The 26,089-nt window shown below is 44.4% G+C and overlaps 2 protein-coding genes across 4 annotated transcripts in view; one reads left to right on the top strand and one right to left on the bottom strand.

The window, feature by feature from the left end:
- Nucleotides 1-16,969, top strand: part of LOC122542418 (glycogen [starch] synthase, muscle-like) — a 93,715-nt gene extending 76,746 nt beyond the window's left edge. For both annotated transcript variants that reach the window (XM_043680106.2, XM_043680104.2), the window contains 4 exons: nt 1,559-1,654; nt 2,334-2,497; nt 3,342-3,422; nt 16,350-16,969. In XM_043680106.2, coding sequence (XP_043536041.1) covers nt 1,559-1,654; nt 2,334-2,497; nt 3,342-3,422; nt 16,350-16,964 — 956 coding nt within the window. In that variant the 3' untranslated portion in view covers nt 16,965-16,969. The remainder of the gene's footprint in view (nt 1-1,558; nt 1,655-2,333; nt 2,498-3,341; nt 3,423-16,349) is intronic.
- A 351-nt stretch (nt 16,970-17,320) lies between these two features.
- The window catches only part of LOC148141174 (uncharacterized), a 31,617-nt gene continuing 22,848 nt past the window's right edge, over nt 17,321-26,089 (bottom strand). For both annotated transcript variants that reach the window (XR_015752548.1, XM_087978143.1), the window contains exons 3-4: nt 18,320-18,451; nt 17,321-17,435 (exon numbers count right to left, since the gene is read on the bottom strand). Coding sequence is in view for 1 of the 2 variants with exons in the window: in XM_087978143.1 (XP_087834269.1) it covers nt 17,369-17,435; nt 18,320-18,451 (199 nt within the window). In the remaining variant the exon portion in view is untranslated. The remainder of the gene's footprint in view (nt 17,436-18,319; nt 18,452-26,089) is intronic.

Below are 26,089 nucleotides of genomic sequence, written 5' to 3'. Positions count from 1 at the left end.
GTAGTGAAGAAGCTATTTGGTATGTTTGCCGTTATTAGTCACTGCTTTGAGTACAGGAGTTGGGAGGTCATGTTGCAGCTGCACAGGACATCGGTTAGGCCACTTTTGGAATACTGCGTTCACATCTGATCACCTTGCTATGAGAAGGATGTTGTGAAACTTGAAAGGGTTTAGAGAAGATTTATAAGGATATTACCAGTGTCAGAGGATTTGAGCTATAGGGAGATGCTGAATAGGCTGGGATTGTTTTCCCTAGAGTGGCAGAGACTAAGGGATGATCTTATAGAGGTTTATAAAATCATGTGTGTGGATAGGATAAATAAACAAGCCTTTTCTCCAGGATAGGGGAGTCCAAAACTAGATGGCATAGGCTTAAGGTGAGAGGGGCAAGATTTAAAAGGGACTTAAAGGGCAACTTTTTCACACAGAGGGTGGTGTGTGTATGGAATGAGCTGCCAGAGGATGTGGTGGAAGCTGGTACAATTACAGCATTTAAAAGGCACCTGGATGGGTATTTCAGGAGGAAGGGTTTAGAAGGACATGGGCCAAATGTTGGAAAATGGGACTAGATTATTTTAGGATATTTGGCTGGCATGGATGTGTTAGAACGTGAGTTGGTCTGAAGGGTCTGTTTTTATGCTGTATATCTCTATGACTTTAAAACACTAATGGTTTTTCAGTTGGAGGGGAGTGTCTGTGAATAAATGTTTATAAAAGATTAGTTTCAGTTCTGTCCTTTACTTAGTTTTCTGTCAGGGCCCATTGGCTTCAATTCTGATGATTACAGTCAAGGTATATACCTGACCAAAAAAGTGCTTAATCCAGGTCGTTAGATGAGAATGACTGCCCTTCCAATCAGGGCAGAAATAGATTATATCAATAAGGAATCCTAGGAAAATTGAAATTCATGGCATTGTATTATCCTGGCGCCCTGGATTATGAGTCCACTGATATTACCATTCTGTCACCTTGTCCGACCCTATCATCTCTGGCCCTGAGAGTCCCCATCCCACTTGCCCTAAATTCTGGTAACTGCTTGTTATTTCATTCCTGATCCACTGCTGCTACTGGCTCTGTTGGGTACACTTACTGCTTATTGATGCATTTTCCAGCAGGTAGTTCCCAAATAGGCATCAGGAATGGAACTGAACCACGAACCACTCCAAAGACCTTGAACTCAGTACAGGCTGATAATTGAAGCTGGCAGATATTTGGTCAGTTTGGTTTCATGGCTGAGAAATCCAATGAGCATCTCTCTGGAGTTCATCACTAGTACTACTGGGCATCCAGCTCCTGTCTGTTGAGTGGCAGTGTCAAGTCTGGAGCTGCACACTGCCAAGATTATTATCTGTTTATACCATTCTTGTATCCAGTAAAGAGGAACTATGTGCTTGAGAACCATTGATGTTGAACTGTTATTGTAATATTTATTGACTCGTACTTTTTTATGAAGATAGATTCATAAATTTTATAAAAAAGTATAGGGCTAGGGTATAAAAATGATGTTTCATGCTTGTTTTGTTTTAATTATATTTCTGAATAATTCTTTTTCTCCCAGCGGAATGCACAGTTATGGGAATTCCTAGCATTTCTACCAATTTGTCCGGCTTTGGTTGCTTCATGGAGCATCACATCACTGATCCTTCTGCATATGGTGAGCTTTTATCAGCAGTTCTGTGATGCACTTGCCATGTTTCTGATGTTTATTGTGCTATCTGCCTTTGTTATCCCTGAGTTGTGTTGATTTTTGCTGTCTCGACAAATTAAACTAACTGGGAGCACCAGAGACAGGGAAAAAAATCTATCCTGTTAGATAATAAGTTTCAGCATTCATTGAATCCCTACAGTGCAGAAGAGGCCATCTGACCATTGAGTCTGCACCGATCCTGTGAAGAGCATCCCACTCAGACCATCACACCCACCATGTTCCTGCAACCCTGCATGTATCATGGCTGATCCACCTATCTGCACAGCTCTTCAACACTACAGGACAATTTAGCATGGCCAGTCCACCTAACCTGCACATCTTTGGGCTGTGGGAGGAAACCAGAATACCTTGAGGAAACTCAGATGCTGGGAGAACGTTTAAAACTCCACACAGGGGAGTTGCCCAAGGGTGAAATTGAACTTGGGTCTTCAGCACTGTGAAACAGCAGTGCTAATGATTCTGCCACCATGCTGCCCTTAATTGTTAGAAATAGGCATTAGTTCAGTGAAAACATCAGTGAATTCCAGGAGATACTTGCTAACTTGGTATTCAAGAAACCTTTAACTTGATTGGCCTAGCCTGAGGGATGTCAGTTAACCTAAGAATATTGATACTTTTCTGACAGGAGTCTATATTCTGGATCGTCGGTTTAAGAGCCTGGATGAGTGCTGCAATCAGTTAACCTCATTCCTCTACAGCTTCTCTCAACAGTCACGACGGCAAAGGATAATCCAGAGAAATCGCACAGAGCGGCTCTCTGATTTGCTGGACTGGCGCTACCTTGGCCGGGTAAGCACTCATTTGGAAAGGAACCATAGAAAACAATTGTTTTGTTTAGTAAAGACCTTTGATCCCTTATGGTACCATCTCTCATCAGGCATCAGTTTCACCAGTGACGTGAGATCCAGGAAGCTGATAAACACTGTGGGCAGATTGGATAAGGAAGTAGTTATAAACCAGCTTGAAATAAAGCATCCATTTGTGGGGTGGAAGATTGAGGCTGACTGTCAATGCACATATAACATGCTTTGGCTGAAATGGGGGTGTAACCAATAGACGGAGTATATGCAAAAATATGATTTGTGCGGCTGGAAGAATGGAATTGTTTTACACACACACACACACACACACAACAATGCTGAGCAAACTCAGATCTGGTAACATCTGTGGTCATTTTACATGCTGGATCAATGCATTCACCCTGAATTACAGTACCAAATTTAAATTTGTACCATTTTCTTCACATTGTCTCTATTCATTTTTTCTTCCAATGTGCATTGCTTTACACTTCTGAGTTAAATTGCATCTGCCATACTCCTGCTAATTTCACCCAATCGCTGTCCTCCTGGGATTTGTTAATATTCTCCTCACTTTTTATTCCATTGCCAAGGTTTGGCCTTCTGAATTTTGTTTGATCAACATTAGGGGATTGGTAGGATATCTGCCAGATATTTTCTTAACTTGATTTCTGTTTTTGACCTTTTTATGCCCTGACAGGTGCTGGTGAGCATATTTGATAGAGTGTGTACATTACATCAAGTCCCATTTGGACAGACTTTGATCATAACTTTGTCTCCTTAGTTTACTGTATGGGTTGTAGTGTTGTTTAATTGTGTGTTTGTATCTCTTTCAGTATTACACCCATGCCAGACTCTTAGCCCTTTCTAAGGCCTTTCCCAGTGACTTTTCTGATGACCTAGCGGAGATTTCTGCCGTAAGTAATCATAGAATAAAAAGTGAGAAGGATTGGAAGCATTTTTGGATGCGTATCTGCCCAGTAATCAGTAGCAGCTTGAGAAGGGTACAGAATGTGATCTGTGTGTGTTATAACAAGTAGCAAACATGGTGCATCTGCAGAGATGAACAACACCCACACTGACAACATGAAAAAGGATCTAAAAGCAGAACTGGAGCCTTTGGAATTTTTAAATCAGTTACCAGGTTCTGATTGTACCACACTTCAGGATTTGACTTCTAGTTGTAAACAATTCCAGAATGAAACCCTGTTATTTGCGCCTGATATTTTCTGAAAGCCCTTCTTTCAGCTCCTGGTTATCTCCCACTAGCTTCCGATCTTTGGATAGTGGCTGTGGGTTCTCAACCCTAACTCTAGAGCTAGAACGCTTTAACCTGAGGGATTGGTGAGTGGTTGGTAGATAATCAGATCACTGACCGACTGACTGGAAAAACTACACAGGTCTTGCAGCACCTGTGGAGAGAGAAACAGAGTTAATGTTTTGAGACCAAAATAGCTTCTCTGGAACTGTTCTTCTGTTCATTCATTCCTGAAAAAGAGCCATATTGGACTTGAAATATTACATCTTCCAGAACCAGAAGTCAATGCCATGATTGGTGGTCTGATGCTGAACACTGTCCATGGAACCTTGGAGCAGCTGCATATGCGGACCTTAGAGGCAATCTTAGAGGGAGATAGAGGAGCAAATATGTAGGAAAATCACAGACAGGTATGAGAGAAACAGGTTTTTAGTTGCAGGGGACTATAATTTTGCTAACATTGAGCTTAGTGTGAAACGATTGGCAGGAGTGGAATTTTAAAAGTGCATCCTGGAGACCTCCTTGTGTCAGTACAAAGGTGGAAATGTGTTGCTGGAAAAGCGCAGCAGGTCAGGCAGCATCCAGGAACAGGAGAATCGACGTTTCGGGCATAAGCCCTTCTTCAGGAATGAGGAAAGTTTGTCCAGCAGGCTAAGATAAAAGGTAGGGAGGAGGGACTTGGGGGAGGGGCGTCGGAAATGTGATAGGTGGAAAGAGGTCAAGGTGAGGGTGATAGGTCAGACTGGGGTGGGGGCGGAGAGGTCGGGAAGAAGATCTCAGGTTAGGAAAGCGGTGCTGAATTTGATGGATTTGACTGAGACAGGGTGGGGGGAGGGGAAATGAGGAAACTGGTGAAATCCGAGTTCATCCCTTGTGGTTGGAGGGTTCCTAGCCGGAAGATGAGGCGTTCTTCCTCCAACTGTCGTTTTGTTGTGGTCTGACGATGGAGGAGTCCAAAGACCTGCATATCCTTGGTAGAGTGGGAGGGGGAATTGAAATGTTGAGCTACAGGGTGGTTGGGTTGGTTGGTCCGGGTGTCCCAGAGGTGTTCTCTGAAACGCTCCGCAAGTAGCCGGCCTGTCTCCCCAATATAGAGGAGGCCACATCGGGTGCAGAGGATGCAATAGATGATATGTGTGGAGGTGCAGGTGAATCTGTGGCGGATATGGAAGCTTCCTTTGGGGTCTTGGAGGGAGGTGAGGGGGGAGGTGTGGGCGCAAGTCTTGCATCTCCTGCGGTTGCAGGGGAAGGTGCCGAGAGTGGAGGTTGGGTTGGTGGGGGGTGTGGATCTGACGAGGGAGTCACGGAGGGAGTGGTCTTTAAGGAATGCTGATAGGGGAGGGGAGGGAAATATATCCTTGGTGGTGGGGTCCGTTTGGAGGTAGCGGAAATGACGGCGGATGATGCGCTGTACATGGAAATTGGTGGGGTGGTAGGTGAGGACCAGTGGGGTTCTGTCCTGGTGGCGGTTGGAGGGGCGGGGTTCAAGGGCGGAGGAGCGGGAAGTGGAAGAGATGCGGTGGAGGGCATCGTCGACCACGTCGGGGGGGAAATTGCGGTCCTTGAAGAAGGAGGCCATCTGGGTTGTGCGTTTTTGGAACTGGTCCTCCTGGGAGCAGATGCGGCGGAGTCGAAGGAATTGGGAGAATGGGATGGCGTTTTTACAGGGGGCAGGATGGGAGGAGGTGTAGTCCAGGTAGCTGTGGGAGTCGATCGGTTTGTAGTAGATGTCCGTGTTGATTCGGTCGCCTGAGATAGAAATAAAAAGGTCGAGGCAGGGGAGGGAGGAATCTGAGACTGTCCAGGTGAATTTGAGGTCGGGGTGGAAGGTGTTGGTGAAGTGGATGAACTGTTCAACTTCTTCGTGGGAGCACGAGGCGGCGCCGATACAGTCATCGATGTAGCGGAGGAAAAGGTGGGGGGTGGGGCCAGTGTAGTTGCGGAAGATGGATTGTTCCACATATCCTACGAAGAGGCAGGCATAGCTGGGGCCCATGCGGGTGCCCATGGCTACTCCTTTCATTTGGAGGAAGTGGGAAGATTGGAAAGAGAAGTTGTTCAGGGTGAGGACCAGTTCAGTCAGTCGAAGGAGGGTGTCAGTGGAAGGGTACTGGTCGGTACGGCGGGAAAGAAAGAAGCAGAGGGCTTTGAGTCCTTCGTGATGGGGGATGGAGGTGTACAGGGACTGGATGTCCATGGTGAAAATAAGGCGTTGGGGACCGGGGAAGCGAAAATCATGGAGCAGGTGGAGGGCATGGGTGGTGTCCCGAACGTAGGTGGGCAGTTCTCAGTACAAAGGTGGTCCAACTAGAGATGGGGCGGTGCTTGACTTAATCCTAGGAAATGAAGCTGGTCAAATGGTTGAAGTTTTAATGGGCAAAGATTTTGGGGATTGTGATCATAACTCTGTAAATCAATATGAAAGAGTTAAGGATAGTGCAGAAGTTAAGTGTCTAAATTGGGAGAAGGCCAATTTTGGTGGTGTTAGACTAGATCTGGCAAACATAGACTGGGAGCAATTACTCGCAAGGTAAGTCTACATTTGGAAAGTGGGAGTATTTCAAAAGCAGCACGGTAAGAAATCAGCTACAGTATTCCTCTAAAAATGAAGGGCAAAGGAACTATGGATGTTAAAGTATATCAAAAGTTTGATAAAGAACAAGAAGGAACCATATGTTAGGTGTGATAGTTTAGAACTGGGGGAGGGGTAGTCTTTCAAAGGTGTGTGTAAGAGTGTAAGAGTCTGCTTAAAAAGGAAATAAAGGGGGCAAAGAGGGGTCACAAAATAACTTTTGCAGATAGGATCAAGGAAACCTCACCACTTTTTATAAGTATATTAAGAGTAACAGGATATTAAGAACATATTAGAGTCTAAAGGAGTAACCTGTGCATGGAGCCAGTGGGCATGGGTGAAGTCTTAAGTTATTACTTCACATCTATAATCACAGATTTGTATTGCCTTCATTAGCTGAGGCATAGAAAATAAGAGCAAGAAAGTCTTGTTTCAACTTTATTAAACATTGATTAGGCCACAGAATACTGTGTGCAGTTCCAGTTGGAAGGATGAGATTGCACTGGAGAGGGTGTGGAGGAGATTCACCAGAATGTTGCCTGGGATGAAATGTCTCAGTTATGAGGAGAGATTGGATAGGTAGGGTTTGTTTTCCCTGGAACAGTGGAAGCTGAGGGGGAATCTGATTGCCTGTCATAATTTTGTATGTGAACCATACTGTAGAATGTGAGAATCGTCCCCATTGGCAGATATGTAGAAGACCAGAGGATATCAGTTTAACAAGTAAGTTTAACAAATAGATAAATTAAACTGCATTTATTCAGGTGCAAGTAGACGGGACTTGATAAAATTTTCTCTGAGGTGGATTCTGGGTAATCCAAGATGGAGGATGGGAAAAGTTGTGGCTGTAAGAACCGATCCTTGTTTGAGGTATTTTAAGTTTTGGAATATATTTCCTTGAATTCCAGGAGCAGTAATTACTGTTTGATAAGCTGTTGCGTTGTTTTGGAACTTTGGGGGAAAATCAGATCAAAACAATGGCAATTTAAAAAGGAGGAAGAGCGACAAAGATAGCGACCATATGGTCAGTGGGGGGAGAATGCGGGAATGGGAAGTAGAGAGAGAGAGAAAGAAACCTACACCACTGTCTGACACACTGAATCTGCACAGCTACTGCCTTTGCTGTTTGAGTTCAAGTATCTCTGAACATCGGAATGCATCTGAACAAAATGAATAAACAGGGAAATTCACAGATGACCTTGGCGGAGTCTGTGTGGGAGAGCTCGCACACAGGCGCAGATAAGTGCATGGTTTTTAAGTGCAACCTTGCTGTCTTTTTTTAATAGTGAGTAGAGTGGATTATTTTTGGTTATATGTTTTATTGAGATCTGTCTCTTGATTAAAATTTAAAAATATAAAACAATGGTACTAAGTTATCCTGGAGCAGTGATTTTTAAAATAGTAAGACTGTGCTATTTTATGGGTCTGTTGAATGTTAAGATACAAAGATGGCCGTTAGTAGAGTGATGTAGTCTTCTGTATTACTGATGATTATGTCTGGAGTAAATGTGTTTGGTTGCGAATTCTATCATATTGCATGGATCAGTTGGAGCAGCAGTTAGAGGCAATGAGGGATTTATGGGAACTAAGGGTGTGATAGATGGCAGTTATAGGAAGGGAGAAAAGCTGCAGATACAGTCAGGTTACCACCAGGAAAGGTAGAAGAGGAAGGCAAGTAGTGTAGGAGTCTCCTGTGACTACCCCCATCTCAAGCAGGTATGCTGTTTTGGAGCATGTAGGGGGTGATGGACTGTCAGGGGAATGTAGCAAGAACAGCCACATTTCTGGCACCAAGACTGGCTGTAATGCAATGAGGAGTATGTTGGGTTCCAAGCAATTGATTGTGTTAGGGGACTCTCTAGTCACAGGCACAGACTGATGTTTCTGCGCTGACAGTGAGAAATCAGAATGCTGTGTTGCCTCCCTGATGTCAGTATCCAGATTATCACAGAGAGAGATGGTGGGCGGCACGGTGGCACAGTGGTTAGCACTGCTGCCTCACAGCGCCAGAGACCCGGGTTCAATTCCCGACTCAGGCGACTGACTGTGTGGAGTTTGCACATTCTCCCCGTGTCTGCGTGGGTTTCCTCCGGGTGCTCCGGTTTCCTCCCACAGTCCAAAGATGTGCAGGTTAGGTGAATTGGTCATGCAAAATTGCCCGTAGTGTTAGGTAAAGAGGTAAATGTAGGGGAATGGGTGGGTTGCGCTTCGGCGGGTCGGTGTGGACTTGTTGGGCCGAAGGGCCTGTTTCCACACTGTAAGTGTGAGTGCAGAATGTTCTCAAAGGGGAGTGGGACCAGCAAGAGGTCATTGTCCACATTGGAATTAATGACATAGGAAGGAAAAAGGATGAGATTAGATTTAATTTACTAGTGTGGAAACAGGCCCTTCGGCCCAACAAGTCCACACCAATGCTCCGAAGAGTAACCCACCCAGACCCATTTCCCTCTGACTAATGCACCTAACACTATGGGCAATTTAGCATGACCAATTCACCTAACCTGCACATCTTTGGAGTATGGGAGGAAACCGGGGCACCCAGGGGAAACTCGCGCAGACATGGGGAGAATGTGCAAAATCCACACAGACAGTCGACTGAGGCTGGAATCGAACCTGGGACCCTGGTGCTGGGAGGCAGCAGTGCTAACCACTGAGCCACCGTGCCACCCGTGCCGAGATCCTGAAGGAAGAAAATAGAAAGTTAGGCAAGAATTTAAAAAGGTGTTCGAGGGTAGTAATATCTGGATTACTCCCAGTGCTACAAGCTAGTGAGAGTAGGAATAGGAGGATAGAGTAAATGAGTGCATGGCTGAGGAGCTGTGTATGGGAGAAGGATTCACATTTTTGGATCATTGAATCTCTCCTGGGGTAGAAGTGACCTGAAAAAGAAGGATGGATTACACCTAAATTTGAAAGGGTCTTATTTACTGACAGGGAGATTTGCTAGAGCTGCTTGAGAGGATTTAAACTAGTAATGTGGGGAGGGGGTGGGACCCAGGGAGATAGTGAGGAAAGAGATCAATCTGAGACTGGTACAGTCAGGGCAGGCAGGGACAAAGCAAAGAACAAGGTAGAATAGATAAATTAAACTGCATTTATTCAGGTGCAAGAGGCCTAACAGGGAAGGCAGATTAACTCCGGGCATGGTGAGGAACATGGGACTGGGATATCATAGCAATTACAGAAACACGGTTCAGGGATGGACAGGACTGGCAGCTTAATGTTCCAGGATACAAATGCTGTAGGAAGGATAGAAAGGGAGGGGGGAGAGAGGAGGGGGAGTGGCATTTTTGATAAAGAATAGCATTATAGCTGTACTGAGGTACGATATTGCTGGGTATACACCGAGGGAAGTTGTTTGGGTGGAACTGAGAAATAAGAAAGTGATGATCACCTTATTGGGATTGTATTATAGATACTCCAAACGTCAGCGGGAAATTGAGAAACAAATTTGTAAGGAGATCTCAGTTATCTGTAAGAATAGTGGTTGGCATGGTGACTCAGTGGTTAGCACTGCTGCTTCACAGTGCCAGAGACCTGGGTTCAATTCCAGCCTCGGACAACTGTCTGTATTGAGCGTGCACATTCTTCCCATGTCTGTGTGGGTTTCCTCCCACAGGTTAGGTGAATTGGCTATGCTAAATTGGCCATTGTGTTCAGGGATTTGTAGGTTAGGCGCATTTGTCAGGGGTAAATAATGGATCGGGGGAATGTTTCTGGGTAGGTCACTGTGGACTTGTTGGGCTAAAGGACCTGTTTCTGCACTGTAGTGATTCTATGAAATAATAGGGTGGTAATTGTAGGGGATTTTAACTTTCCAAACATAGACTGGGACTACCACAGTGTTAAGGGGTTAGATGAAGAGGAATTTGATAAGTATGTACAACAACATTTTCTGATTCAGTTATGAATCTATGTGGATGTACCTACAAGAGAAGCTGCAAAACTTGACATACTCTTGAGAAAAAGGCAGAACAAATGACTGAGGTGTAAGCGAGGGAGCACTTTGGGGCCAGCAACCATAATTCTATTAGTTTTAAAATAGAGTTGGAAAAGGATAGACCAGATCGAACTGTTGAAGTTCTAAATTGGAGGAAGGCCAATTTTGACAGTATTTGGCAGGATCTTTCAAAAGCTGATTGGACACAGATATTCACAGGTAAAGGGAGGCTGGAACACGGTAAGCCTTCAGAAATGAAATAATGAGATTCCAGAGACCGTATATTCCTGTTAGGGTGAAGGGCAAAGCTGATAGGTGGAGGGAATGCAGGATGACTAGAGAAATTGAAGTATTGGTTAAGAAAAAGAAGGAAGCATATGTCGGGTATAAACAGGAGAGATTGAGTGAATCCTTAGAGTATAAAGGCAATGGGAATGTACTTAAGTGGGAAATCAGGAGGGTGAAAAGGGGACACGAGATGTCCTTGGCCAATAGAGTTAAGGAGAATCCAAAGTGTTTTATAAATACATTAAGGATAAAAGGGTAACTCTGAGAGAATAGTACCCCACAGAGATGAGCAAGGAAGTCTATGTGTAGAACCGCAGGAGATGGGGAAAATACTAAATGATATTTTGCATCAGTGTTTACTTTGGAGAAAGACATAGAAGATATAAATGTGGGGAAATAGATGGTGACATCTTGAAAAATTTCCATATTAAAGAGGAGGAGGTGCTGGATGTCTTAAAACACACAAAGATGGATAAATCCCCAGGACCTGATCAGGTGTATCTCAGAACTCTGTGGGAAGCTAGAGAAGTGATTTCTGGGCTTCTTGCTGAGATATTTGTATCATTGATAGTCACAGGTGAGGTGCCAGCAGACTGGAGGTTGGCTAACGTGGTGCCACTGTTTAAGAAAGGTAGTAAGGAAAAGCCAGGGAACTATAGACTGGTGAGCCTGATATTGGTGGTGGGCAAGTTGTTAGAGGGAATCCTGAGGGACAGGATTTATGATATATTTGTAAAGACAAGGACTGATTAGGGATAGTCAACATGGCTTTGTATGTGGTAAATCATGTCTCATTAACTTGACTGAATTTCTTGGAGAAGTAACTAAGAGGATGATGAGGGGCAGCGTGGTAGATGTGATTTATTTGGATGTCAGTAAGGCGTTCAACAAGGTTCCCCATGGGAGACTAGTTAGCAAGGTTAGATCTCATGGAATACAGGGAGAACTCACTGTTTGAACTGGCTCAAAGGTAGAAGACAGAGGGTGGTGGTGGAGGGGTGTTTTTCAGACGGGAGGCCTATGACCAGTGGAGTGCCACAAGGTTCAGTACTTTTCATTATTTATATAAAAGCTTTGGATGTGACCATAAGAGGTATAGTTAGTAAATTTGCTGATGACACCAAAATTGAAGGTGTAGTGGACAGCGAAGAAGGTTACCTCAGATTACAATCTATGTAATCTATGTGGGTGGCACGGTGGCACAGTGGTTAGCACTGCTGCCTCCCAGCGCCAGAGACCCGGGTTCAATTCCCGCCTCAGGCGACTCTCTGTGTGGAGTTTGCACGTTCTCCCCGTGTCTGCGTGGGTTTCCTCCGGGTGCTCCGGTTTCCTCCCACTGTCACAAAGATGTGCAGGTTAGGTGAATTGGCCGTGTTAGGTTAGGGGTAAATGTATGGGTATGGGTGGGTTGCGCTTCGGCAGGTCGGTGTGGACTTGTTGGGCCGAAGGGCCTGTTTCCATACTGTAATGTAATCTAATCTAATCTAATCTAATCATAACAATGGGATCTTGATCAGTTGGGCCAATGGGCTGAGAAGTGGCAGATGGAGTTTAATTCAGATAAATGTGAGGTGCTGCATTTTGGGATTGCAAATCTTAGCAGGACTTATACACTTCATGGTAAGGTCCTGGAGAGTGTTGCTGAACAAAGAAACCTTGGAGTGCAAGTTCATAGCTCCTTGAAAGTGGAGTCGCAGGTAGATAGGATAGTGAAGAAGGCATTTGGTATGCTTTCCTTTATTGGTCAGAGTATTGAGTACAGGAGTTGGGAGGTCATGTTGCAGCTGTACGGGATATTGGTTAGGCCACTGTTGGAATATTGCATGCAATTCTGGTCTGTTTCCTATCGGAAAGATGTTGTGAAACTTGAAAGGGTTCAGAAAAGATCTACAAGGATGTTGCCAGGGTTGGAGGATTTGAGCTATAAGGAGAGGCTGAACAGGCTGGGGCTGTTTTCCCTGGAGCATCGGAGGCTGAGGGGTGAGTTTATAGAGGTTTATAAAATCATGAGGGGCATGGATAGGATAAATAGACAAAGGCTTTTACCTGGGGTGGGGGAATCCAGAACTAGAGGGTATAGGTTTAGGGTGAGAGGGGAAAGATATAAAAGAGACCTAAAGGGCAACCTTTTCACGCAGAGGGTGGTACGTGTATGCGGAGGAATGGGATTGTGGGAGATCTAGCAGTTTGGATCAGTAATTGGTTTGCTGAAAGAAGACAGAGGGTGGTGGTTGATGGGAAATGTTCATCCTGGAGTCCAATTACTAGTGTGTACCACAAGGGTCGGTGTTGGGTCCACTGCTGTTCGTCATTTTTATAAACGACCTGGATGAGGGCGTAGAAGCGTGGGTTAGTAAATTTGCAGACAACACTAAGGTCGATGGAGTCGTGGATAGTGACGAAGGATGTTGTAGGTTACAGAGAGACATAGATAAGCTGCAGAGCTGGGCTGAGAGGTGGCAAATGGAGTTTAATGCGGACAAGTGTGAGGTGATTCACTTTGGTCGGAGTAACCGGAATGCAAAGTACTGGGCTAATGGTAAGACTCTTGGTAGTGTAGATGAGCAGAGAGATCTCTGTGTCCAGGTACACAGATCCTTGAAAGTTGCCACCCATGTTGACAGGGTTGTTAAGAAGGTATACAGTGTTTTAGCTTTTATTAATAGAGGGATCAAGTTGCGGAACCATGAGGTTATGCTACAGCTGTACAAAACTCTGGTGCGGCCGCACTTGGAGTATTGTGTACAGTTCTGGTCACCGCATTATAAGAAGGATCTGGAAGCTTTTGAAAGGGTGCAGAGGAGATTTATTAGGATGTTGCCTGGTATAGAGGGAAGGTCTTACGAGGAAAGGCTGAGGGACTTGAGGCTGTTTTCGTTAGAGAGAAGAAGGTTGAGAGGTGACTTAATAGAGACATATAAGATAATCAGAGGGTTAGAAAAGGTGGGCAAGGAGAGCCATTTTCCAAGTATGGTGACGGCAAGCACGAAGGGGCATGGCTTTGCATTGAGGGGTGATGGATATAGGACAGATGTCAGAGGTAGTTTCTTTACTCTGAGAGTAGTAAGATATGGAATGCTTTGCCTGCAATGGTAGTAGATTCACCAACTTTAAGTACATTTAAGCCGTCATTGGACAGGCATATGGACGTACATGGAATAGTGTAGGTTAGATGGGTTTCAGATTGGTATGACAGGTCGGCACAACATCGAGGGCCGAAGGGCCTCTACTGCGCTGTAATGTTCAATGTATGGAATGAGCTACCAGAGGAAGTGGTGGAGGCTGGTACAATTGCAACATTTCAAAGGCATTTGGATGGGTATATGAATAGGAAGGGTTTGGAGAAATATTGGCCAGGTGCTGGCAGGTGGGACTAGATTGGGTTGGGATATCTGGTCAGCATGGACTAGTTGGACCGAAAGGTCTGTTTCCATGCTGTACATCTCTATGACTCTGTTTGCTATCCTCCAGTCTTCTGGCACTATTCCTGTAGACAATGATGACATAAAGATCAAAGCCAAAGGCTCTGCAATGTCCTCCCTGGCTTCCCAGAGAATCCTATTATCTGTTTTCACACTTTCCAGAATTGCTAACACCTCCTTCTTGTGAACCTCAATACCGTCTAGTCTAGTAGTTTGTATCTCAGTATTCTCCTCAACAACATTGTCTTTTTCCAGTGTGAATGCCAGTGTGTTTATTGGTTTGCATAGACATGGTAGACTGAAGGGCCTGTTGCTGTGACTGCATGACTGTGACACATTTCCCCAATTATTTCATTCCTAGAACTTTTAATATCCCCATGTCTTTGCACAATCAATCAGCAGGAGCAGCTTTTCTTTGTCTAACTTCTAAATCAATGGTAGACATTTTTTAAATCTTCCCTCAATCTCCTTTCTTCTTGTTCCTGCAATGTAAAAATGTAATGAAAATCCCCCAGGTCTGCAATCTTTCTGGTAAATCTCCTTGGGACTTTCTCAACGATTCTCACATCCTTCCTGAAATGTGGGGATCCTAACTGGTTATTTGTTTCTGTCTGGATCAGTTAGCTCTGCACAAAGACCAATTGACATAGAATTCATGAGGGAAAACCAGTAGACGTGGCATACTTAGTTTTTCGGAAAGCTTTTGATAAAGTCCCACATAAGCAGCTATTTTGCAAAATTGAAACACATGGAATTGGTGGTAATTATCTGGCATGGATTGAGAATCAGTTAGGAAACAGGGAACAGAGTAGAAATAAATGGGATATTTTCAGAGTGGGAGATTGTGACAAGTGGGTACCACAAGAATCAATGCTTGGGTCACAGCTATTCACAATATACATTAATTATTTTGATGAGGGAATTAAATGTAATATTTATGTTTGTATTTCCAAGTACCTGTGTAGACAAGTTGAGTGAGTGGGCAAATATGTGACAAATGCACTGTAACATGGATAAATATGATGTTGTCCACTTTGGTATGAGAAACAGAATGGTACAATATTATTTAAAAGGTTGATGTACAAAGGGCCTCGAGTGTTCTTGTACACCAGTCACTGAAAGTAAAGATGGAGTTGCTGCAAGCCATTAAGGAGACATATGGTATGTTGACCTTCCTTGCAAGAGGGTTTGAGTTCAGGAGCAAGGATATCTTACTGTGGCTGCACAGGGTCTTGGTGAAACCATACCAGAGCATTATGTGCAGTTTGGTCTCCTTACTTAAGGATAGATAGACTTGCCAGAGAAGGAGTACTTTGTTGGATTCACTTTGGATTCTCCTTAACCCTATTGGCCAAGGATATCTCCGGTCCCCTTTTCAACCTCCTGATTTCCCCCTTAAGTATATTCCCATTGCCTTTATACTCGAAGGATTCACTCAACCTCTCCTGTCTGTACCTGACATATGCTTCCTTCTTTTTCTTAACCAAAACCTCAATTTCTCTAGTCATCTAGCATTCCCTCCACTTACCAGCCTTGCCCTTCACCCTAACAGGAATATACTGTTTTTGGAATCTCATTATCTCATCTTTGAAGGCTTACCATGTCCCAGCCTCCTTTTACCTGCGAACAACAAAGGTTCATCAGACTGATTTCTGGTGTGGTGGATTTGCGAGGAGATATTGGGCCAAGTGGGCCTGTATTCCATGGACTTCAGAAGAAAGAGAGAGAATCACATTGAAAACACATAATTTGATAGGGCTGAACAGGCTGGTCAAAGGGAAGGTGTTTCCCTGGCCAGCAGAGGCCAGAACAAAGGGTCACATTCTCAGGTTACAGGATAATCACTTCGGACAAACGTGAGGAGCAATGTCTTGACTTAGAGGGTGGTGAACCTATGGAATTCTCTAGCATAGATGAGTATACACCGAGTATATTTAAGAGAGAAAGATTGATTTCTAGAAGGTAAAGATGTCAAGGATTGGGAAGAGAGCAGGAGTATGACATTGAGATAGAGTGTCAGCCACGATTGGGGTAGGCTGTGTGGCCTAGTCATACTCCTGCTTTCTATGTTTCTATGACATTTTTTGCTGTACACCCATAAAACAAACATAATACCTGATCATTTTTTAACTGCATTAATATTGAAGTGGGTTAATTTAGAGAGCTGGCCAAGCAGTGGAAGTGGATTAAACTGGTTGAAATTTTAAAAATATTAAAAGACCTTTAGTTGATCTTCAATGTGAAAAATACATGAACATCATTTTCTTCGCACTTGTAAAAGTATCTTGATATTTATAAGTGATCCTCTTGAACCATTTTAATTTACTTAGTGTGATCAATAATCTTTGTTCTTCATTATTTCAGAGTTTGCACTATCCACAGCCGACATCATCCACACCTTCTCCATCCTTCTCCTCTGCGTCCACTCCTCGTTACAGTGACAGTGAAATTGAACCATACGATGAGGAAAAGGAGGTTGAGATAGATCGTAAAAATATCAAGCTGGACTCAATGTTGAACTTAATTCACGAGCATAACAAAAATCAGGAAGAATCTTTTACATTTAGAAAATCCAGTATCGGTAATACTAGTTCATCTTCTAGGCCAAGTGAATTCTCTAGTTCTGTAGCAACTACAAGTCCCAGCAAGCCAACTGATCCCAGTGATGCCAACTGGATGACCAATTCTAGTGATTCCAAAATTCTCACCAATCCCAGTGTCTCACATGATCCCAGAAAGCCAACAGATCCCAGTGATGCCAACTGGATGACCAATTCTAGTGATTCCAAAATGCCCACCAATCCCAGTGTCTCACATGATCCCAGAAAGCCAACTGATCCCAGCAAGTTAACCAATCCCAGTACCTCTCATGATCCCAGCAAGCCAACAGATCCCAACAGGCCAACCAATCCCAATAGTTCAAACTGGCCACATAAACTGAGTAATCCCAGCAGGGATACGAATCCTAGTAATACCTAGTAATCCCAGAGATAGGAGTACACAGCCAGTAATTCCTCTAGAGCCAGAAAACTGACTCATTAAAATGGTACCGTGGACACAATTTGTTCAATCCTTCAACTCTCATCTATGTGAGTGTAACTCAAGTCCAACCCAAACGGGGGCAAAAGGATAGAAATTTTCAATAAAACAACTGCATTTGCTGGTGCAGCAATGTTTCATTTGATACAAATTAACTGAACTGATGGAGAGGAACTGTATTTTTGCCCATAACATTTCAGCTAAGTTTTATATGAATACTTCATGGAGCAAGGTCTTGTGGCTCAGTAGGTAGTATCCCTACGTCTGGGCCAGAGGTTTTGGGTTTGAGTCCCAAGCTGTGGAAGGTGCTTTTGTGACATGGCCAAACAGGTCGATTGTCAGCGTCAAAATCCTTCCAATACACCCAATGGCAACAGTAAGAGCAGGCCAGTCTCCTGGTCAGTCGTCTCTCTGAAAGCAAATGCAAAATACGTCAGTCCTCAAATCCTAAAAGCATGGACCAATCCAATGGAAGACAGTGCTTCTTGAACTTTGGGGTAAGTGCTTGCTACTTTGTCCATGTAATTGTACACCTTTAAATCATTCTATGGTTCTATAATCCTTGTATTGATTGCAGTGCAAGCTCACTATGTGTAGTTGAAGCATCAAAGAATGGAAGGCAGCTGTGCCCATGGACCATGTTAAAGCCCAAGTGGCTAAGGAGAAGAGGCAAGCTGTAGCTGAAGGGCCCAGTGTTTCAAGGGGGAGTGAGTGCAGGGATTATCAGGAGTTGGGTGGTTGTCTGGTCATTGACTGCTCAAGGTGGAACAGTGTCTCTCTTGGGAGAAGGTGGTGGAAATGACCTCAGCAGTTTCTGTCCTGTTGTGTCCTCTGTCCTGGGGAGTATGAGACCATGGGTATAAAGGGAAAGTTGATGGATGATCTATTCATTGCTGCAAGAAGCTCTGGTATGACTATGTTTGGAAGTATTTGCTTTCTGAGGATACAGTCACAGTAATGGTTTGGGGAATAGGATCTGGTCAGGGTGGAATTTGGCAGGTCTGGACCAATTCTTAAGAGATGTGATGCTGCGAGTCACCTCAATCAAGAATGGATTGCGAGTCTAAGCAAGGGCGTGAGGAGCCTTGCATAGTTATGGATTCAGTGGGGAAAATGAGGCAATCAGTTGTAACATTGAGGGATCAGCTGGAAGAGAACGTGTGAGGAACAGGGATATGGGGAGTTTTGTTGGTCCTAGGGCCGATAGGAATTGCAACACACTGAAAGAGATACTGAACCGGGGGGGAGGGCGGAGTCTTTGGTGTGTTGTGGACAGTGGTCGGTGTTGAACTTACCTCGGACAATTATTGAGCAGGCATGACTGGTAAAAATCAGACAGACTGATGCTTGGATGCATCATATGGCAGTCTTCACAGATCTTCTGAAATCGACAGCACAATGGAGTAATTGGTCTGGTCACCTTGCAACTGAGGAAGAACCAATGGGATAGAATTCAATTGCAACTATCATTTCAGGCCTGTAAAAATGCAGCATTCAGGACAACGAGGGGCATTGGCCAAAACTTACATCCAAAGGCTTCAGGCAGAGACATTGCCAAAAGCAGCTTGATATATCCCAGGACACTGGGTGGCACAGTGGCTCAGTGGTTAGCACTGCTGTCTCACAGTGTCAGGGACTTGGGTTCGATTCCAGCCTTGAGCAACTGTCTGTGTGGAGTTTGCACATTCTCCCTGTGTCTATGTGGGATTCCTCCGGGTGCATCAGTTTCCTCTCACAGTCCAAAGATGTGCAGGTGAATTGGCTGTGCTAAATTGCCCATAGTGTTAAGGGATGTATAGGTTAGGTGCATTAGTTAGGGGTAGATACAGGGTAGGGGGTGTGGGTCTGGGTGGGTTACTCTTCGGAGGATCGTTATGGACTTTGTTGGGCTGAAGAGCCTGTTTCCACACTGTAGGGATTCTATGATTACTGGATTGAGGCACTGCCCTTTGAAAACAGCCTCAGGAATCATGACTACAATCCCCAAAGCTCTGTCAAGCTTCACTGGGTCATTACAATGTAGGTTCACACATGGTGTGAGATAGTAAAAAATATTGTGATGAAAACCAGCATCTCCTTGAAATGGGAGAAAATGCACTATGATTTCAATTCAACAGTTAGAACCTGGAGGCACAGTGAGACGGCAGTTAATAGAACACTACAAGTGATTCTATAGTTTATAGAAATATCTATTATACTGTATATTCATAAAAGGTTTAGACTACCGGGTGACATATAATGGACATTCGATGTGCCCTAAAATTATCATCATCTTTCTTTGCCTTCATTATGTCTAGGCTGTGCCCTGAAATGTAGAGCTGAGCTAGAGGGATTCTGTTGAAGGTCCACCCTGGTGACTGTGATGACTTGAGCAGGCATCCTCTGGGGTTCAAGGCTACAGATTCACAGCTGCTGAGAGTCTTTTGCACAAATACAAGTGCACTCTCCTTGACTTGACCTGCTGTAAGCAATGGTGAGAAAGAGGCAGGGCATTTCTGGAGTTTCCTGAAATGAAACCCCTAGTGTTCTTGGCTGGCATTCCGCTCACCTGGGTTCCTTCTCTGTCTCCTTGACATGAAATGGCATCTGAAGAGAGACTGTGGTATCTTGTTCATCTCTCAGTTTGCTATTGTTGTAGCAATGGTTTGATCAGATCCAGGAGTACATCTGTAAACTGGATCTCCAAGACAGCTGCTATCCTTTCCATTGGGGCAGCTAAGTGCATACATTCCAGAGCTACAGTGATGGTCAGAACTTGGATGGAGCCTTTTTTTTCAGTCTAATGTGGGCCTCTGGCGAAATGACAAATCAGGAGCAAGAGGAGGCCATTTGGCCCCTCAAGCCTGCTCTTCTGTTCAGTAAGATCATGGTTGATCTGATTGTAACCTCAAATCACATTTCCACATACCACTGATAACTATTCAACCTCATGCTGAACAAGAGTCTTGATGCCATTTCAGGAGGGAAGTTCCAAAGACAGATGACACACCGAGAGAAGAAAAAAGCTTACTTTCTGTTTTAACTGAGCAATCCCTGATTTTTAAACAGTGACCCTCCGTTCTAGATGCTCGCACAAGAAGAAACGTTCTCTCCACATCAATGCTGTCAAGAACCCTAGGGATCTTCTATCAAGTGGCCTCTTATTTTTCTAAACCACAGCAAATATAAGCCTATTTGTCCATTCTTTACTCCTAAGACACCCCACCTCTTTCAGATATTAGTCTAATAAATGTTCTCTGAACTGCCTCTAACACATTTACATCCTTTCTTAAATAAGGAAACCAATACTGTGCATAATAATCCAGTTGAGGACTCACTGATGCTCTGTACAACTAAAACAATGAACTCCCCCATTCTGTGTTCAATTCCCCTTACAATAAATAATATATTCTGTTAGATTTCCTAATTTATTGTTGCTGTTTCCTTTCCCTGTCTCTCGGTTCATTGAAAGTCCTATTTCTTGTGGAGTTCAGGGATATGTCACAAACAACGGGCTCCAGTGTGTACTCCACGGTACAGAGCATCAGGCTTTCCTTCTGGTACTTGCCATGGACCCATTTCAATGACTTCTCATTGGATTGGGGACTGAGCCTATCATGATGGACAGACACACTGAGGTGAATGTCTCTGATTTGATGGCAGCTCCTGGTGAATGTTGTGTTGGAATCTCCTCTGGCTTTCGAGAGTCATTGGCCTTGTAGATGGTCTGCTGCTGACGAACTGTTGTGGCACTTTATGTGAGAGTGTTGTGTGAAAGTGAAAAAGAAGGAGAATTAGTTGATAAAGCTGTGGAATCCCGAGTGTAACTCTATGTGAGTCTGCAAAGAACTGATTCTAATCTTTCTCACTTGCGTCTTCTTCCCTTCCCAGCTCCATGGGCTGCTCTTCAAAAGAGGATCTGAGTACTCAGTACATTCCTGTCTGTCAGTCAGTCCTCTACCACCTGTTTGGGCAACCTTGTCCAGTAAAGGTGGAAACACAAGGATTGACTGTGATCACATTGGGCCCATGAATGTTTTATGAGCCATGCCAGATCCAGAGCCTCCCCTGTAAATGGCACAGTGCTCAGGACATGTTAGAAATATTGATTACTTGAGAGGAATGTTAACCCTTCAGTGTATCTTAGTCATCCATGTGATGCTGTGGGTTTTTGCGATGGATATGTAATAGCAGTTAGACTGTGTGCTGCCTCTGTGTGAATCAGTTTGTATGAAAGAGATGATACCCTTCCAGAGTGCAGGAAATTGTTCATCATTTTTCCTGCACTGGATCTGGGTAATAATTTAAGGGTGCCAGACGCTGGCCAGCACTGTGCCCTTGGCCTGGGCTGCCATCTCTGATGGGAGGGCAACCCTTTTTGTGTACGACCTGGAGCAGAGCCTCAGATGAGGCAGCATTTAACCTTGAGGCCAGTTTCTGCTTACTTTGAGACATCTCCAGTAGGATGTGTTGGGGGTGACTAAGACAGACTGCAGCAATGCCGCAAGCTGACAGAGAGTGCAGAACTATTCAAGTGGCCTTTAAAGGTGATGTCAGTCAGGATGAGAACTTGCAGGCTGAGTGTTCTGTATAATTTATTACTCATCTCCTGAAACTCATCACAAACGTGTGCAGAACTGTAAAATATTTGGCTGCACTAAAACTCAACCTGGACTCTGGTAGAACTGTCCATTTCTAATGTGGCCAACGCCATACTTTAACTCTGTAAAGGGTGTTCCAGTTTAAGTACAGCAAGGGCCACGGTCCTGGACAACACTCTGGCAATAGTACGGAAGACATGCTCCAAAATTAGCTTCATCCCTATCCAAGCAGTTCCAGTATAGCTTAAAAGCTGGCATCTACTTGACAATCTGAAAGATTGCCCAGGTGTGTCCTGTCTACAAAAAGTGGGACAAACCAAACCCTGCCAATTACTAGGGGAGAAAGTGAGGTCTGCAGATGCTGGAGATCAGAGCTGGAAATGTGTTGCTGGAAAAGCGCAGCAGGTCAGGCAGCATCCAGGGAACAGGAGAATCGACGTTTCGGGCATAAGCCCTTCTTCAAACCAAACCCTGCCAATTACTACCCAATCAGTCTACTCTTGATCAATAGTAAAGTGAAGGACTATCCACAGGCAGTCAAGTCAGTTGTAAATCACACTCCTTTCTCAAATTCCACATCTATCTTTGCACACCACTACCCCAAACCCCACCTCCCCCAAAAACGGTGTTTGATCTTGCACATTCTGGGCAGCACGGTGGCTCAGTGGTTAGCACTGCTGCTTCACAGCACCAGGAACCTGGGTCCATTTCCAGCCTCAGGCGACTGTCTGTCTGGAGTTTGCGCATTCTCCTGTGTCTGCGTGGGTTTCCTCCGGGTGCTCCAATTTCCTCCCACAGCCCAAAGATGTGCAGGTTAGGTAAATTGGTCATACTAAGTTGCCCATAGTGTACAGGGATGGGTAGGTGAAGTGCCTTAGTCAGGGCTGAATGTAGACTAATAGGGTAGCGGAATGGGTCGGGTGGGTTACTCTTTGGAGGGTCGGTGTAGACTTTTTTGGGCTGAATAGCCTGTTTCAGCACTGGAGGGATTTGAAAAAGAAAACATTCACCTACTCTGGGCCAGTGGCTGTCACTGAGGGTTTTATTACAGGTATTCCCTTTACTAACCCACCTGCTCACCAATCTCCCCTTTGGACTGTGCATGGTCCTCCTGATGTGTCATAACTTCTCTTACAGCTGCCTTTTGGGGTTCCAACGATCCCTGCACATGTTCTGCGAGGACCCATCAATGCAATATTTTATGTGCACTCATGTCCACACCTTATGTGTTCAACAATGCCTTCTGGCTGTTGGGATCTGTACCTCTACCTCTCATGTACCTCTCTGGCTGTCAAAGGGAACTATGCAATCTACCTGTGTTTAACAGTTTCATTCAAGTATGTTAGAATATAGCGCAATACAGCACAGGAACGGGCCCGTGGGCCTATGATGTTATGCTGAACATGATGCCAAATTAACTAATCCCTCTGCCTGTCCTTGATCCATATCTCTCTGTTCCTTGCATATTCATGTGCTTATCTAAAAGTCCTGTAAACACTCGTATCATATTTGCCGCCCCCCACCACCACCACCCCTGGCAGCACATTCTAACCAATACCACTCCCTGTGTAAAACAACTTGCCCCTCACATCTCCTTTGAACTTTCCCCCTCTCACCTTAAATGTATACCCCCTGGTATTAGACATTTCAACTCTGGGATAAAGATTCTGACCATCAACCCTATCTATTCATCTCATAACTTTATATACTACTATCAAGTCTCCCCTCAGCCTTCACTGCTCCAGAGAAAACAACCCGCATTTTTCTAGCCCTTCCTTATAGCTCATATCCTCTAATCCAGGCAGCATCCCGGTAAACCTTTCCTGCACTCTCTGCAAAACCTCCACATCTTTCCTGTGATGCAGTGGCTAGATTTGAATGCAATACTCTACATGCAACCTAATCAAAGTCGTTTAAAACTGCAACATGGCATCCTGACTGTTGTATTCAATGCCCAATGCCCCAACCAATAAAGGTAAGCATGCCATAGGCCTTCTTTACCATCCTATCTACTCGTGTGGCCATTTTCAGGGAGCTATGGATTTGAACTCCAAGATCTCTCTGTACATCAGTGCTGTTCAGGTCCTGCCATTAATTGTATATTTTTCCTTAACATTTGATCTCCCCAAGGGCAACACCTCACACTTGCCCGGATTAAATTTAATCTGCCATTTCGCTGTCCATACCTGCAACTAATCTATATCTTGCTGTATCCTTTGACAACCTTCTACACTATCCATTACTCCAATGATTTTTGTATCATCTGTAAAATTACTAACCCGACCATCTATGTTTTCATCTAAGTCATTTATGTACACCACAAAGCAGAGGTCCCAGTATTGATCCCCTGCGGAAACCCATTAGTCATGAACCTCCAGCCAGACAAACACCGTTCCACCATACCATCTGCTTTCTATGGGCAAGCCAATTCTGAATCCAAACAGCCAAGTCACCTTGGATCCCATGCATTTTAATCTTCTGGATGAGCCTTTCATGAGGGACCTTGTTGAAAGCCTTTCTTAAATCCATGTAGACAACATCCACTGCTCATCCATCACCTTTGTCATCTCCTTAAAAAATTCAATGAAGTTAGTAAGACATGGCCTACTCTGCACAAAGCCATGCTGACTGTTCATAATTAGACGATACTTTTCCAAATATGAGTTAATCCTATCCCTAAAAATTCTTTCCCACTGATATGAGACTCACAGGTCTATATCCTGGACGGTTCCTATTTCCCTCCTTGAACAGAGGAACAACGTAGCTACTCGCCAGTCCTCCACCTTTTTTACCTTCCTCTCTACCTCATCTGAAACAACAAACCCTGGAACAATGAGCAGCCAGTCTTTCTGTCCCTCTTGCAACCAGGTCTCTGCAATGATCACAACATCTTAGTCCCATGTACTGATCCAGGCTCTAAGCTTGTCTGCCTTACCTACTATGCTCTTCCATTGAAATAAACACACTTCAGTCCATTAGTACCATCATATTCCTTTACTTGTCTCTGCCTGCCCTTCCTTTCAGACTTACTGGTCCTAACATCTACCTGTTAGAATGACCAACAGATGAGAGACTTAACAGACAACCAAGGTATTCTTCACTGTATAATTTCAGTTACATTACACTGTAAACTTTTGCTATAAATTCTGTGTCTTACAATTGTGTCCTCCATAACCATCTGATGAAGGAGCGTCGCTCCAAAAGCTAGTGTGCTTCCAGTTAAACCTGTTGGATTATAACCTGGTGTTGGGTGATTTTTAACTTTGGCCACCCAAGTTGATAGGATTGTTAAGCAGGCACACAGTGTGTTGGCTTTCACTAGCAGGGGGACTGAGTTTAAGAGCTGCTAGGTTATGCTGCAGCTCTATAAAGTCCTTAGACCACACTAGGAATAATGTGTTCAGTTCTGGTCGCCTCATTAAGGGAGGAAGTGGAAGCTTGAGATAGGGTGCAGAGGAGATTTACCAGGATGCTGCCTGGATTGGAGGGCATGTCTTGTGAAAAAAATTTGAGGGAGTAGAGGCTTTTCTCATTGGAGTGAAGAAGAATGAGAGGTGACTTGATAGAGGTGTACAAGATGATGAGAGGCAGGGATAGAGTGGATAGCCAGAGACTTTTTGGGGCATAATTTTAAGGTGATTAGAGGAAAGTTTAAGGGAGATGGCAGAGGGAGGTTCTTTACACAGAGAGTAGTGGTGCATTGAATGTACCAGAAGTGATAGTAAAGATAAATAGTAGTAGATAAATTAGGGACATTTAAGCAAGTCTTGGATAGGCACTTAAATGGTTTTAAAATGTAGGGTGTGTAAATTAATTTGGTCTTAGAGGAGGATAAAAGATTGGCATAACATCGAGGGCCGATGGGCCTATACTGTGCTGTGTTCTATGTTCTCTGTACACACCAAGTAGTTCCAGTAACTACAGCAGATTCCTTTGTGGAGAGTTGTACCTTGGGTTCCATATCTTTATGGCCAGGTTTTTCTGAGAAGTGACAATGACAATTAGATTGCACTCTGTCAAACTATATTTACATTAAGAGTGCGATCCACATTTCTGAAAGGAGATTCTGATCAGGCTCCTACAAAATATACAGCATATTTTAAATCTGACAGGGATAATGGAGGGAAGACAAACCACACGCTGCTCTTTAGCAGTTGCCAATTCGTATATTCTGTGATTAAAAAGTCCAACATTACAGACACTGGCTTTGCCAGCTCCTGTAAGTGTGAGGTTGGAGTGTCAGGTAAAGAAGGTGCAAGGTGGGTAAGGTGGCAGGTTGATGGAAAGGTGTGGTATCACATAAATGGGTGTCCAGTTGTGTGGGATGACGGTAATGGGGTACAGGGTGACGGGTGATGGGGTACAGGGTGATGGGAGGGTGGGGTACAGGGTGACGGGAGGGCGGGGTACAGGGTGACGGGAGGGCGGGTACAGGGTGACCTGTGGGTGGGGTGCAGGGTGACGGGTGAGCGGGGTACTGGGTGA

Source organism: Chiloscyllium plagiosum, unplaced genomic scaffold (assembly GCF_037043375.1).
Source record: "Chiloscyllium plagiosum isolate Xiang-an unplaced genomic scaffold, Cpla_swu_hap1 HiC_scaffold_33, whole genome shotgun sequence".
Classification (NCBI taxonomy): domain Eukaryota; kingdom Metazoa; phylum Chordata; class Chondrichthyes; order Orectolobiformes; family Hemiscylliidae; genus Chiloscyllium; species Chiloscyllium plagiosum.
This window is presented reverse-complemented; position numbering and strand designations above follow the sequence as displayed.